General features: G+C 33.1%; 1 protein-coding gene across 1 annotated transcript in view; it reads left to right on the top strand.

Annotated features, from left to right (window-relative positions):
* The window catches only part of LOC137657864 (protein unc-13 homolog 4B-like), a 47916-nt gene extending 35957 nt beyond the window's left edge, over window positions 1-11959 (top strand). The window contains exons 9-22 of the mRNA XM_068392467.1: window positions 299-651; window positions 1104-1217; window positions 1603-1740; window positions 2266-2387; window positions 2586-2664; window positions 2918-3137; window positions 3477-3656; window positions 4186-4377; window positions 7427-7624; window positions 8411-8519; window positions 8912-9045; window positions 9675-9874; window positions 10133-10317; window positions 10989-11959. Of these exons, the coding sequence (XP_068248568.1) occupies window positions 299-651; window positions 1104-1217; window positions 1603-1740; window positions 2266-2387; window positions 2586-2664; window positions 2918-3137; window positions 3477-3656; window positions 4186-4377; window positions 7427-7624; window positions 8411-8519; window positions 8912-9045; window positions 9675-9874; window positions 10133-10317; window positions 10989-11113 (2349 nt within the window). The 3' untranslated portion in view covers window positions 11114-11959. The remainder of the gene's footprint in view (window positions 1-298; window positions 652-1103; window positions 1218-1602; window positions 1741-2265; window positions 2388-2585; window positions 2665-2917; window positions 3138-3476; window positions 3657-4185; window positions 4378-7426; window positions 7625-8410; window positions 8520-8911; window positions 9046-9674; window positions 9875-10132; window positions 10318-10988) is intronic.
* The last annotated feature ends 4301 nt before the right edge of the window (window positions 11960-16260 follow it).

Below are 16260 nucleotides of genomic sequence, written 5' to 3' on the forward strand. Positions count from 1 at the left end.
CTCTAGTTTCAGTGACTAAATAACTAAACTTATTTGACTTCCAGGTTATTTATTCTATTTTAAGGGCTGCTTTTCTAGTCCTATGCTGTAGGGGAACCGTGCTCTCTACACTACCTTTCGTAATTCATTTTATCGTATAAATTCCAAGAAAGTATTCAACATTTCACACCTCATATATTCCATTTATTATCAAATAAACACTGTTAGCAGTATTTGAACCTTCCATCTTCTGTTTGCAATACTACTTAATACTGTATGTGGAAAAGTAGCTCATTATAAAACCCCTATATCTTTCCAGATCGGCCCCTGCACTGATTTCAAGGAAGACCTGGTCTTGGGAACAAGCGCCAGAGCAGCACTGCGTCAATTTGCCCTCGTCTTCAATGTGAGTGCAGCCAGTCAGTGCCTGTCGTTGTGGAACAACGTTACGATTCTCCACTCTCCATTAGACTGGCAACTGTTGCTTACACAGTTTAATAGCATTAAGGCTTCGCTAGTCGTCGGAGCGTATTCGGAGGGAGAGCAGCAGCGACTAAGTCAATCAGTTTCTGATGTTATTGACAGATGCATCGCGTGTCTCAAATATCTGGAGGATTGCTTCCCTGCAGGTCACCCGGAACAGTCAAAATTGCAGTTGTCTTTCATGTTACAGTAAGTTTACTGTACAAATTTAGCTTTTTTTTTTTTTTTTTTTTTTTTTTTTTTTTTTTTTTTTTTTTTTTTGCAAAACTTGTATACAATCTGTGGTTATAGATAAGATTTTAGATGTGATTTATCAAAATATTTTTTTGTGCTACACCTTAAGCTAATGTCCAGGATTTTTTTTTTTTCTCAAGGCTATATTCAACTGGGATATTTGTCCTTATAATAATAGATATACTGTTGTTGTTTTTGGTATCCATGATACATCTACGTATTCCCTTACTGAAGTTGCAAACAGGGTCAGCTAATTGTGTCTAGTACATTTATTCATGTTATTTTTGGGGCATGGGAATTGCCTTAGCAAGATTGACAGGGAAAAACCAAAACAGAAAATTGGTTTCTTTTGTTATATGTAAATACCTTCAAAACTTCGTTGTAAATAGCTTTTATTCTTCTCCTAGGACAATGAAAAGCATACAGACTCATCCAAAGATCAGAGGCTTACTCTCGGAAGATAAGAACTTTAGCCTGAAGAGTGTGATCAAGGCGGCTCTGCAAGGCTTCTCCAAACAGTGGTAGGTTCCTGGGCTCTGGTTGCACACTAGATTTTTCCACTCCATTTGCAAATTATAATATAATCATTTAGTTTTTCTCAATTTTTCAAGGAAAACTTGGAGCAAATATTTCTTAGAATGCTTGCTTTAGTTTCTTAAAGAAGGCAAAGTTCATATATCACGTAAAGAGGAACATAATAATGGGACAAACCCATTTTGTAATTTTATGTGACAAATTCGTATTAAAGGTTTTTCATACGGAAAAGTTTCTTTCAAAAAACCCTTCACCTTAAAATCGAATAAGTCATTCGTTTAATTACCAACTAAACACGTCCAAGAGTGTTGCCTTTAACTAGCAATTTTCTTTCAGACACATTCCATTATAATGGCCATCCATTTTTTGCAGGTGGAACAAGATACAGGACAAGTTGACTCAGCATTCGGAAAGCAAAAGTGAGCAGCTGCAGTCGACGCTTGTGCTTACTCAGGAAGTTTTTAATGTACTGCAAAACTTGAATGAATTTTACGATGACGTTTTTATGGAGTAAGTTTCTTTTTTCGTCCGGTTTTTTTTTCTTTTTTGACATCCTCTTTTTCTCTTTCACCTTTTGTTTTTTTCACTTTTTTCACCTTTTCCCTTTTCGCCCTTTTTCTTTTTCACCATTTCTCTATTACACATTTTTTCTTTTTCATTTTTTTTTTTTTTGCTTTTTCACCTTCTCTTCTTTTTCATCTTTTTTCGTTTTCACCTTTTTATAAGTTTTTCATTGTTCTCTTATTCTGCTACAATCCGTAGAGGAGTTTTCCTTCTTTTTGCTCTCGTTTCATAAAAAGAAAAAAAAATACATTGTGAACGATTTTTACAAAATGTGTGCTAGTTTATCTTTCCTCGTTTTCTATTTGTGAATCATGTTTGAGGAACTTACATGCCATCAATTGTTTATTATTTCTTTTCATATATGCCAAAGCTTTTGGCCATTTGAGTTTAGTGATTATTTTCTTTATTCATGTTACTTATACTTTATTCCCTCTTCTCCTAATACTGTCATTATTTGTGCTTCTGTTGCAGAGAATTTGACATTTGCTGCTTGAAGGCCTCTTATCCAGTCATTGTGAAAGAAATGCTGGAAACCGTTGAGCCGATAATTACAGAAGTTTGTCAGTCTATACCAAAGTCAGAAGAGGAGATCGGTAAGATTGACTTAAGATATTCATTAACCATTTAGTTTTAATAAAACATATATACCTTGTCGATTATTTATATTACCTTCTTGCACAACGTCAATTAATTGAATGATATAAAAGTGTCTTGGAGAAATGAAATAACATTCTTTGTTCCTATCTGCTTTTTGTCTTTAGCCATTTCAGTTTTTTCTGTGCCTTTTGCAGGTGAGGATGGAATTATGTTCGATTTCCTGATTGGTTCTACTTTAATGAAGATCTATAAAAACATTGCTCGCATCTGGCTGTAAGTAAATCGCACTGAACTCCCTCAATCCCAAGAATGAGTAATAATGAATCTAGTTAATTTGAGAGATCACATAGAAGTGTTTGAGTATTGGTGTCTTCATCATAATATTTCTTTTTTCTAACTTATGCCAAAATAATTTCTTGGACAATATCACTGTTTGACCCTTACTATTTTCGTTATAGCACTACAAGAAAATCAGTGTATCATGTCCGTATTCTGACTCGGTAATATTTCCTAATTATATCTGTAGCCTACGATGTCCACACTTATCATCAGCAATAGTTGAAGATACTGGAATTCAGATGTTCAGTTCGTTCTTCGAAGATGGAATAGAGAACCAACTGTCTCTGACACAAGACCGAGAAGGGAAGTGCATAGAGCAGGCCATTCATAAGGACATTCTAGACCCCGTGAGCCCCAGCGTCCATTTCAGCGAATCCCTGAAGGAGGTTAGGGCCATTCCGCACAGGGTAAGTTGCTTTTGCGCTATACTTCCCTTGATTTGTGCATTGAAGAAGTAATTTGTTGCCCTTTTATGGGTAACTCTATCCCTGAGAGTGCTAGTTTAAAGATTGCTCTTGAACGAAAAATAAATTCAGGAGTGAATTGCTTCAGAAAAAAAATGGTTTTTATTTTATATGGCGTATACAACACAAACGCTCAGGCATACACTATATAGACACATTATATATATATATATATATATATATATATATATATATATATATATATATATATATATATATATATATATATATATACCTCTACAGTATATGTCTCTATCTTTACTCTGTAATTATTTGTTTCAGTTTAAAATCTGGTGGTTCGAAATGGTATGGCCTGATCAGGAAGATCGCGCTGTGTTTCTGTTGAAAATCTTGAGAAGTCTTTTGCTGCTGAGTATTTCCTACTGCCAGGGGCTCTCGAAGAAGATCGACTTCATACTTCAGGAGAGTGGCAGTGAAGCTAAGGAGATTGCCAACGTCAAGGTATAGAGTACACTCTCTCTCTCTCTCTCTCTCTCTCTCTCTCTCTCTCTCTCTCTCTCTCTCTCTCTCTCTCTCTCTCTCTCTCTCTCTCTCTCTCTCTCTCTCTCTCTCGTATATATATATATATATATATATATATATATATATATATATATATATATATATATATATATATATATATATGTATATATATATATATATATATATATATATATATATATATATATATATGTATATATAATCTATTCATGTTTATATATATATATATATATATATATATATATATATATATATATATATATATATATATATATATATATATATATATATACATGTATGTATATATGTATATATGCAGTATATCTATCTATCTATCTATCTATCTATCTATATCTATATATCCCATATTGTGAAATATAGCTCACCGCATAAATTCCTATGCTATATACATTTCTGTTTTTATGAGTACCATCATTACCGTTTCCCTCATTATGTTTCCTTCTATTTCTTTCTCCAAATACTTTGACAGATCTGTGTCGTCATCACCAACATGGTCACCATAATGAATGACATGAAGGACTACCATAACATCCTAGGCTTCAGGTTCCTGCATTCCCAAACAAAAGAGAAATACGAAAAGGAGATTGAAGTTATGGTGAACATGTCGACGCTCAATATCCAGAACATAATGCAAAATTTCACTTGGAAGTTTGTGAATGCGGTGAGTAGGCTTACTCACCTTGCTAATGCAATACCACATCTTTTGTTGTTTCGTACATATAGACTATGATATTCTATATTGTCCAATCTATTTCTTACATCGATATGTATAAGATTCGTTGAGCTCTTTGTATGTGTTAACAATGCTATTTTTAATTGGAACACTTTCGGTTACTCCTCTTCACAAAACAGTTTTGTGACGAAGGGAAGACCAATTTTTTACGAGGTACTGTGTGGTCCCCAAGGACCTTCCTGTTAAAATATCTAGGATTCCCTATTCCAGCTCTAATAGGATAGTCCTTGGGGACCAGACAACAACCTAACCCCCAAAAATATATTTTGCCATTCATTATCTTCGTAATTGATACGCTTATTCATGTATTTTATCATGCTGGCATTCATTATCCCAATTGTTTTACCGATTCTTTTTTATTTTGACATAAATAAAGTTATATCAGTCTATCATTACATATTCACATTTACATATGTAACATATTACTCAACATGACACGAATTGATGTGTTTTCTCTCATGGCTTTTTTTTTTCGGTTTCTCCTCCGCACACAGTTTTTGATAGTGTCTACCAATATACAGCGTAGGATTTATCTCTTTCATATAATTTTCCTATGTTTATCCACAATTAAATATATTTTATTTCTCTGCACTTTAAGCTTTAACATGCTTTCGAAAGTTTACTCTGTAGTTACTTTTATTTACCTCCTTTTTTATTTACTTGTTTTTCCAAAAGGACATACTTACTTTATTATTATTATTATTATTACTATCCAAGCTACAACCCTAGTTGGAAAAGCAAGATGCTATAAGCCCAGGGGCTCCAACAGGGAAAAATAGCCTAGTGAGGAAAGGAAATAAGGAAATAAATAAATGAAGAGAACAAATTAACAATAAATCATTCTAAAAACAATAACAACGTCAAAACAGACATGTCACATATAAACTATTAACAACATCAAAAACAAATATGTCATAAATAAACTATAAAAGACTCATCATGGCCTGTACTTTTAATTCATCTTGATGACAAAGGTTTTGTTAGATTTCTGTAGCACACCTACTTTATGTTATTTTTCTTTTTATCGGTGTTACCTTTTAGTAATATTCTTTGCATTGAAAAATAATGCATTATCAATTTCCATGACGTCACACGATTAGTTATTTCTCCTACCCATGAAAGATGTACAGCCAATATGAATGAAACTTCCATTTCTAGTTACTAAGTCATGGATTACCTCCACTTTTGCACTGTGACCATTCTTTGTTCAATGGCTTAACCCAGAGACACTGGTTATCAATTCACTTGGTATGACATTCCTTGTAACTCTCATCTGCATTATCATTTCTCTCACTGAAGATCAAATTTTATCATTTGTTTTAAAAAAAAAAAAAATTATTTTCATCCACCGGTACCGGAACCCCATGGCAGGAGGGGGTAGGCATCAGTGCATTTCACACAGTGTCACACAGTGTACTGAGGACATTACTAAAGGTTTCTGTATTTTTTTCGGTTCTTTGTGGTAGCCTAATGGAAACGTCTCTGCCTAGCGTTCTGCCTGGCTCAGGTTCAAGATCCGCTCAAACTCGATAGTTTCTTTAGTGTTTGCCTGGGCCTGCCTGGTCCTAGATTGGGTGGAAAGGGGGGTTGGAGGCTGATCATATATAATATCAGTCTCAAATCAAATTTATTGTCACCGCCACATGTCTCTGCCATTCATAAGTGACCTTTAAATCTTTAAGTTGCATTCACGTTATAGCTCTGTGCTGTACCTCCGTTTCCAGGTCCATACCTTTATCTTGTTGTCCAACATTTTCTAACTCTGACTTTTTCAGGGCAAGCAGTTGCACCTTGGTGCTGAGTGGCCTTCCCGAACCAGTTCGTGTTCCTTTTAATCCAAATTGCATAAATAAAATCCCGTTAACGCTCCCTAGAATAGCAACTATTTTTATGGTTCTAGGACATTTGCGTACTGGACATTTGCGTCCAGGACAATTTGTGTAACTGTATGTGTGTTTTACTGATTCTATAAAGCTTTTCATCTTTACCTTTACTCTATACTTTTACATAGTAATTTTATTTACACCTTTATCCACCTTGAATATGCTTATTTTAATGGCATCAAATAAATTAGACTCTTACTTCATACTTTAACAATAATTATACAGTACCTTTAGCCATACTGGACACGAAAGGACATATATATAGACATCAATATTTCATTGGTACGTTTAATTATCTTGAAAAACTTTATATTGAAATATTTCATACATATGTATACAATATAAATATTCTAAAATTCTAAAAAGATTAGGTCATATTTTCTAATAATGAATTAGGATAGCTACTTGTAAGCTCATACCTAAAAGGTATGCATGTTATGAGCAACTCCTCGTAAGAAAGACAATTTGTTTTCGGAATTGTACTGATCAATCAATGACTGAAGGCGAATACAGTACTGACCATTGTATTTCTCTAAAAAACGGGAACTCTTCTTTGAATCTACTTTCTTTTTCTCCGCCACAGCTTCTTCTTTCTTTAGAGCGTCAGTAAAACACACATACTTGTACGCAAATATCCGGGACGAATATGTCCAGGGACGCAATTGTCCCGGGACGCAATTGCCCGGGGCACAACTGTCCGGGACGCAAATGTCCAGTACGCAATTGTCCTACCACCTATTTTTATCACCTTCTTCTTTCTCTACAAGCTTGTCCCTATTTCCGATCGCTGTAATGGCTCTTTAATGCATTCTTCCACATGTATTTATTTCGGTCCAGTACATCTTCCTCAGTCAATCCCAATTCCCTCATATCTCTTCACACAGTCAATTCATCGCAGTTTTGGTCTACCTAACCTTTTCCCACTTGATAGTCCCATATCCATCATCTTCCTTATCGGATGGTCGTCCTCTCGTCTCTTTACATGTCCGTACCATCGCATTGTACTTCCTCTCTCACAAATTTAAGAATTAGAACCTACTGATGTTATGTTATAGTCCTTCGAATTAAATGTTGTCATTCATGTTTCTTTTTAGAGAGAAGAATTTTTGGAGAAGACCCTCATGAAACTGTGTCAAGAGGGCGAGAGCTTGGCATTCCTGACAGAAGTCCTGTATCCAACCATTGATGCCCTCCGTAAATTCTTAGATGTATCGAACGCCAAAATTATCCTGGAAAATCTTTGGATTAAGATTATAGGGATCGTGAGGGGAATTGTCGAGAAAGAAAATATTGTAAGTGTTGTTCAAGGTTATTTTTTAATGAAATAATTTAATCAACTCTTACTAGATTTTTATGGCTTTCTCGTATATGCAGTTGTTACAAATTTGGTTACCTTGCCATAAATACTCCTATTTTAATTATCATACATCGCATACAATTGCATAAACATCAAGGGGTGATGATTGAATGTTTAGAAAGGATTCTAGATTTTACATAAAAAGTAGTTGCATATTTATCAACTAAAGTAGAATTTTTGATATTCGAAGTTTTTACCCCTGGTGTTAACAATCTATGTTGATAGATCTCAACTACTTTTACATGAACCCAAATATTAACCTCTAAAGCATTTTGGCATGAGTCTACTTATTTGAGACGTAAAGAATAATGGCAAGTTAAGGTGTATTAAATTCTTTTCATAGTAGGTTATGAAATAGTGCATTATCAAATTTTGCTGCCAAGTTATGTTGTATAATGCTATACGAACTAAGTTACATAGAGTGAATCTCAAAAACAATTATTATAATTTTGAAAACTTTGTAAGTGCTATGCCAAATTCTCTGCCTTTTAATGAGAAAAATATGGATAGCATTAGGAATACTATTTTCTGTATTCATATAAGCCTTTCTTCAGGAGGAAGGAAGTTGCATGTTTATTTTCCTTTATTTTCAACAGAGTATTGTAATATATTAAAAGAGATTTTAACCCTTTTATTCTGCTTTTAAACCAGTTGAGTTGATAAGAGAAGGTGTGATAAAAGATAAAGAATTTAAAATTAATGACGGCTTTCATTTGCATAGATGGAACCAGAATTCTATGGAAACCTGTTACAAACACTACGAAAGATCTATGTGGACTTGACGCCTGAATCAGATGAAGCCTTAGATGCTGAGTCTGCAGAAACTGAAGGTAGGAAAAGTGGAATGAATGTCCGTCTGAAAATGTGTTCTTAGAATCTTAAAGACTGGACAAAATCTGTTACTTGAACAGACTGTAAATACACTAGGATTAACGTAGTACCACTTAGTTTAGTATCTACAGTACATTTATCAGTGACATGTGTTATCTCTTATTATGTTTAGTAATAACTAATATATCATCATTGATATATTGGTATGCTAATTTTTTCATAATTATTTTTGCAAGTTAGTAAAGAACTATTGACTTGCAATATCCTGCTTACATTTCTAAATGATACAATTACGGGGCGCCAATTGAAATGTCTATTTCTAACTTACACAATTCATATTTCAACCAGCAGCTCTGCTCACCAGTAATGTGGAGCTTACTTTTCCTTTCAGACTACAAGGCGCTGGTGGAAGACCTGTCACTCATGGAAAAGAGCTCGTCATCCTTAATAAGCTTGTACTACAAAATACAGTTCGAAGAGCAAACTGATGGAACAGATTTGTCAACAGCTTCTCTTGTTATAAGGGTAAGAATAAAATGGAATTAATCATTTGACTGTCAGAATCAGGGAGCTCTTGAAACTGAGAATGGATTTAAATTCTGGTAGTTGTATAGTTGAAAGGAGTAAAAGACTCTACTAAACTATAAAAAAGGGAGATTTATCCCTACTATATGTCTAGAAGTGTTGGATGCCTCAGGCCTAAATTGATGAGGACTATGAAGAGTGAAGTAGGGATTGATTAATTGAGAAGTATTGATTTAAAAGCTCTAGATAGAGACGACTGGTGAAATATAAGAGTCCCAATTTGTTCCAATAGGCATAGGAAAATATTATGATAATGATGATGATGATGATGTCTATAACGAATAATACTAAAACTTCAGAGACACCCCAAGAAAAAGAATAATAACCTCGTTTGCACTACTACTAGAGAAGCCTTACATAAGTATGATTTTTCTTAATAGACAGGGTACCAATTTCCATAGGCATATGTCAGGTAACCCAATTTGTCCTTATTGTCTCCCAAATCCTAACAGTAACGATCTTCAAGCCTACAAAACTAAATCCCATATGCATTATGCAATAAGACAATGTACATTTTACTTTCAGTCTATAAGACAATGTACTCAAGATAGTGTACTTTTTACTTTCAGACTTGGTTTGAAGAAGATAATAAACTCAATGTTGATGTCATAATGGCCAAGGACATTGTGGTTCCCCCAGAAGAAGCACATAAAGCTCCTCTCGAATATTACGTTAAAGTCGAGATTGTTACCTCCGAATATCAGTGTTCAAGCGAGAAAACTCCAGTGATTAAAGAGGATCCTGCCACATTTGATAAGTTATTTGAATTGTAAGTTGTATTTGTTGTTTGTTTTAGGGATGGTTCTATAATTATGATATATGAGAATGATATTCACCCGTGCACGGTAATTAGCTTTGATTATTTTCTGCGATCAACATAGCGTTGGTTAATAAAACAGCTTTCATAGTTATGAAATCATTATGGATTTGTGAGATTGTTCTCTGAACGGTTTTTGAATATAAGAATGCTTTAAATACAATATGAATACCCAAGAAAAACGAAAGAGAATTCTATTTTTCATTTCAGCGACTTGGACCAAAACTGTGACAGTGAACATGAAGGAACCCTGATTCTGACTCTAAAGGATCGCAACCTCACCCGATCGGATACTCGTCTTGGGGAATCTGTCATCCCCTTCTCCAGTATTCCCCAGGGGCAATGCTATGCCCGCAACAGGTACCTGAAAATGTTCCTCCCCACCATCAACGAAGGTACCTATGATTTCTCATTGTTTTTATTATTATATATTTTATTATCACTATCTAAGCTACAACCCAAGTTAGAAAAGCAGGATGCTATAAGTCAAAGGGCAGTCTAGTTGTGAAGAAGAAATACGTAAACAGATAAAATAGTTTACGTGAGTGTTCCCTCTACACTTTAGATAATACAACAATCTAAAGATGAGGTCAGGAATTGAATAATGTCAAAAATAAAATTTGCTTTGCTGTAACATGAATTGATACCTTCTTAAGGGAATGAATACGTGTTAAACCAAGACTGTGAGATTTAGTGATAAAGAACATAATTGTTTAAAAAACATTTTCATGCAAAAATACACCCTGGAATACGACGTTTCATGATTTCTCATTATTACTATTTGTTGGAATAGCTGTATGCTGTCAGGCCAAGAGCTCCAACAGGGGAAATTAGCTAAGTTAGGAAAATGAATAAGGAAATAATAGACTACACGAGAAGTAATGAATAATGAATATAGAATATCTAAAGGAGGGTAACAGTGTTAAAATAGATTAGTCATATACAAATCATGAAGAGATACTCATGTGAGCCTGTTCAGCATGAAAATTAGCTGTATGTGTGAACTGTTTATATTTAGAAATCTATATGAAATCGATATCATCAATTATGGAGTTTTTATTTTCAGGACAGCAAAAGATATTAGAAACTTTGAATCGAAGAGATGCGGACAAGACTGCCAGCGCTTTCCTGAAGAAGCTAAGAAAACGTCACCCGGAAATTGCAGATGTCATGAAAAGTTTGAAACAGTAATTTCGAAGACTGGATATATGAATTTGAGCCCTAAGACCTGGAGGGCCATTCAGTCTCCAGGTTTAAACAGGGTTAAAATCTTACAGTTGTATCATGAAGGAAAAGTTCAGAGGTCGGGCAGAAATGTGTTCGAAATGAAGTAGAAAGGGAGGTAAAATTTAAATGTGAGAGGGGATGGTGCAAAGATCCCTATGTAATGCCTACAGTCCCGTGCTTAGGGTGTACTGACGGAACCATCTCCTGCGAAGAACTATTCGAATCTCGCAACTCTACTACTCGGAAAAATATTTACTATCTTTAGAGGTTCATAGGAGAGAATTACTATCTCTAGAGGTTCATAGGAGAGATTTACTATCTTTTAGAGGTTCATAGGAGAGAGTTACTATCTTTAGAGGTTCACAGGAGAGAGTTACTATCGTTAGAGGTTCATAGGAGAGAATTACTATCTTTAGAGATTCATAGGAGAGAATTACTATCTTTAGAGATTCATAGGAGAGAATTACTATCTTTAGAGATTCATAGGAGAGAATTACTATCTTTAGAGGTTCATAGGAGAGAATTACTATTTTTAGAGGCTCATAGGAGAGAGTTACTATCTTTAGAGGTTCATAGGAGAGAGTTACTATCTTTAGAGGTTCATAGGAGAGAGTTACTATCTTTTAGAGGTTCATAGGAGAGAGTTACTATCTTTAGAGGTTCACAGGAGAGAGTTACTATCTTTAGAGATTCATAGGAGAGAATTACTATCTTTAGAGATTCATAGGAGAGAATTACTATCTTTAGAGGTTCATAGGAGAGAATTACTATTTTTAGAGGCTCATAGGAGAGTTACTATCTTTAGAGGTTCGTAGGAGAGAGTTACTATCTTTAGAGGTTCATAGGAGAGATTTACTATCTTTTAGAGGTTCATAGGAGAGAGTTACTATCTTTAGAGATTCATAGGAGAGAATTACTATCTTTAAAGATTCATAGGAGAAAATTACTATCTTTAGAGATTCATATGAGAGAATTACTATCTTTAGAGTTTCATAGGAGAGAATTACTATTTTTAGAGGCTCATAGGAGAGAGTTACTATCTTTAGAGATTCATAGAAGAGGGCTACTATCTTAAGAGGTTGATACGAGAGAGTTACTATCTTTAGAAGTTCATAGGAGAGATTTATCCTAATAAGAAATACTGCAGAAAGTTAATTTACCAATAAAACTAACTCACACCATTCATGCAAAGCAAATTTGTTAATACCTCTGAAATATTCTATTTTGGTGTTTATTTAAAGAATACTTCCTTCGCCTGATATTACTGGTAACAGTCATTTTGGCAGGTAGGACTACTTACAGAAAAACTAGATTATCTGTATGGTCACAAATGGCAATTTACTTCTGATAGACGTAGTCTGTCTATTAGCATCTAATCACTATTTGTGAAATGGCTGTCGGATAGCTTACATGTTCCTTTTTCTGTGATAAAAGTCTTTTAGTTTAGTGTAAAAAATATTTATTGTAAATATTTCAAAGGTGTCAGAATACCTGCTTTTCTTCTGCTCTGTATAAAACGGCCTGATTCGTCTTTTGTAATATACTATGCAAAATTAAAGTACAAATATAGTTTTACCAATGAAAGAAACGTCATTTTTATTTCAATTGTTTTCCTATATGAATATCCCGTGCTTACCAACATGTCCTCATCATATCTATGTATAAATCTGTATACATATATATATATATATATATATATATATATATATATATATATATATATATATATATATATATACACACACATATATATACATATATGTATATATATATATATATATATGTGTGTGTGTGTGTGTGTGTGTGTGTATTATTTAAAACCCCATAGTTCCTATGGATACTACTGCTATGCGGGCACGCCGCATTTGAGAATTACAGTTGCTCCGATGAGTACCAAAATTAAATACGACGCTGAAATAGCACTCCGCTAACCAACAACAGAATATATAATATATATATATATATATATATATATATATATATATATATATATATATATATATATATATATATATATATATATATATATATATATATATATATAAAGAGAGAGAGAGAGAGAGAGAAGAGAGAGAGAGAGAGAGAGAGAGAGAGAGAGAGAGAGAGAGAGAGAGAGATATTATATATATATATATATATATATATATATATATATAATATATATATATATATATATATATATATATATATATACATATATATACATATCATCCTTATCATAATCTCCTCCTACGCCTACTGACGCAAAGGGCCTCGGTTAGATTTTGTTATTAAATCAATATTTCTCCATTCATCATCTACTTCTCACTTCATAGTCCTCAGTGTTTTCTTGTTCAATGCAAAGTAGAGCCGCCAACCTTCCTAAATTATTCACAATTTTAATGATACTAATATTTATCTACTGATATTCGTGAGGAGTTTGAAATTTTGAGTCTTTTGGGGGTATGTTTAATTTCCAGTACTTTACCTCTGCTCTTAGGTCAGCTTCTCTATTCCAATGATTGTCATTTGTTCTTAGAATTCATTTTGAATGTCAAGAAAATACTAAAGTTAGAAAAGGCTGCAATGCATTTGGATGTCCCTTTTATTATTATTAAGTCTATCATATTCAACCTTGTCTTCATTACTATTACTGCATCCTTGGTGTTAACCTATTAATATTATTGTCAAAAATTTACATTTATTCCCCTTGAATAGAAATTAATCTTAGTTTTAAGAGTATTCGTTTTCTAATGTATTTCCCAGTTTCTATGAATATATGTTTAAATGTGATTATTTTACTCCACAGAAGTAGTTTTATTATATTAACTATATCAATGAGTTTGTATGAATTAGTACAATAATATTTAAAGTAATAAGCTAACTTTCTTGCAAATTTTATCCATCTAGATCAGATAAAATTACGTATCATCCCATTGTTGTCAAACTTCTTCCTGTGGAGATTATATATATTGTTTGATTATTGTAAGGGCACATGCCAGTAATTTAAACCTGCGTTTTGGACGAAACCCCTTTTTTTTGTATGTTGGGTTACAATTAAATCACTTGATGTTTGTTACGTAACCCTTGCAAATTTGTAAATGTGACAACATTGTACTTCTCCCGAGTTCTCTTCCAGGGTGGAAATGTGACGCGGGCGGGCTTCTACCAGCGGACTGCAAAAGGCAAGTAATTAGGAGATATTCTCCTGAATCCGACCATCATCACCTCGTGAACCATCGCATCATTGCAGCAATATTCTTATAAGAATACTCTGTAACCCCGTTTGATATTTGTTTAATATTTTTATCAAGTAACGTAAATTTTGTTCATTTGTGGTAATGTTAATGTTCGCTCTTTAACGTAACTCTGATGATTTTTGTTTGTGTACTTTAAATATTAAATATATGTCAAACTTTTTAATTGAGTCTTTGTGAACCCGTGTGCCATCACCCCCAAAAGAATCGGTGCAGGAAATATAGTTTGAATCAAAGGTAAACGGCAGTTGTCTCCTAAGTAAGTTTGTTTCTCAGTTCTGTAACTTGGCCTCGTGCAAAGCTGGTGCACGAGGGTTTACAGTTTAAAGAAATTTATCATATGTGGTTGTAAATTCCCCAGTATTTCATCATTATCATTATCATTATCATTATCATTATCATTATCATGCTAAAACCCTAGTTGGAAAAGCAGCATTCTATAAACCGAAGGGTTCCAACAAGGAAAATTAGCCCAGTGAGGAAAGGAAACAAGAAAATAAACAAATAACAATAAAAGTAACTAACAATTAATGTAAAATATTTTAAGAACAAACTGTAACAACATTACAATAGATCTTTCATATATAAACTATAAAAACTAAAATAAAATATAACTATGGCTGTAGCTTAGCTAGTGATGATAATATTCAAATAACAGTCTATTTTCAGAAGTATACAGTAGACCTACACCTAAACGGTCCACCTGATTAAGTACGTAACTTTTAGATCTTTAAACTAATTTAAACATGACATTAAGCAGCTGCTTTTAATGCACAATGTTATGTATTCCCAATTCCTTTTGGTGTTCAAGTAAAATACATCAGGCACCTTCAACCAAACTTAATGCCTTCATTTCAAAACTCCCCAATTCACCGTGAGTGTGAACTTGGCAACAAACACGTCATAAAAGATATAGTTACATTGTTCAATTGTTTTATTTTTAACTCGTTAAAACTATTAGAAGAGTAATTACATAGCATCTCCCTTCATTTAGAATAAAATTAAGAATGTGTAAACAGAGTTAAACAAACATAATACTTCCACGTCAATGGGATAGAAAGTATGATAGCATAGTAGGCCTATGCTAAAATAATATTTTAAATCCCACTATAATTGAAATACAAATAGCTATTTCATACATGTGGAGTCAATAGCCAAGCTATAAATCCTAGATTTTAAACTACCATCTACTTTCATTTGATGGGGATATTTTTATTATTTTCAAGTAAATCTCACTAAAGTATTATTGTATATTAAAGTTATACAAAATTTGGAAGATAATATTCCGAAAGGCAGTAACTCATGAATTTGATAAGATGACTATACTAAAAAAAAAACTAAAAAAATAAAAAAATAGTTTTCCGTGGAGGTTAAATATATAATAGTTAGCTTTAAATAACGTTTTCTCTAGATTAAAAGTTATACCGTTTTCTTTTTCTTAAGCCCTCTGTTCCATGGGTAACTTACTTATATATTTCCCACGTACAGTATACTTTTATGTCCTTTAAATATTAAATTATATTCATACGAATATCTTCTTAATTCCTATTACAATCAAATTGATCTATCAGAATAACCAAAAAATCCATCTAAGTAGGCTATATGAAATAGTTTAATGTCAGCGTTTATGTCGATATTCTCCTTTTATTCTGAGTTGATTTTAGTTAAAATAATATCTTAAAGCTTTATAAATATATCAAAATAATATTTCTAAAGTAATAGATTAAAAATACTTGCTAAGATAATCGTAACATTGAATTGTCTTGCGATAATCATGGTATTGTTAAGTAATATACTTAAGATACCCATTTAAAATGTATCGTTTTCTTTTACTGTACATAATAACGTTTTCTTCTTTTATAAAGCGTAAACTGA

The sequence above is a fragment of the Palaemon carinicauda genome, chromosome 18 (genome assembly GCF_036898095.1).
Source record: "Palaemon carinicauda isolate YSFRI2023 chromosome 18, ASM3689809v2, whole genome shotgun sequence".
NCBI classification, from domain to species: Eukaryota; Metazoa; Arthropoda; class Malacostraca; order Decapoda; family Palaemonidae; genus Palaemon; species Palaemon carinicauda.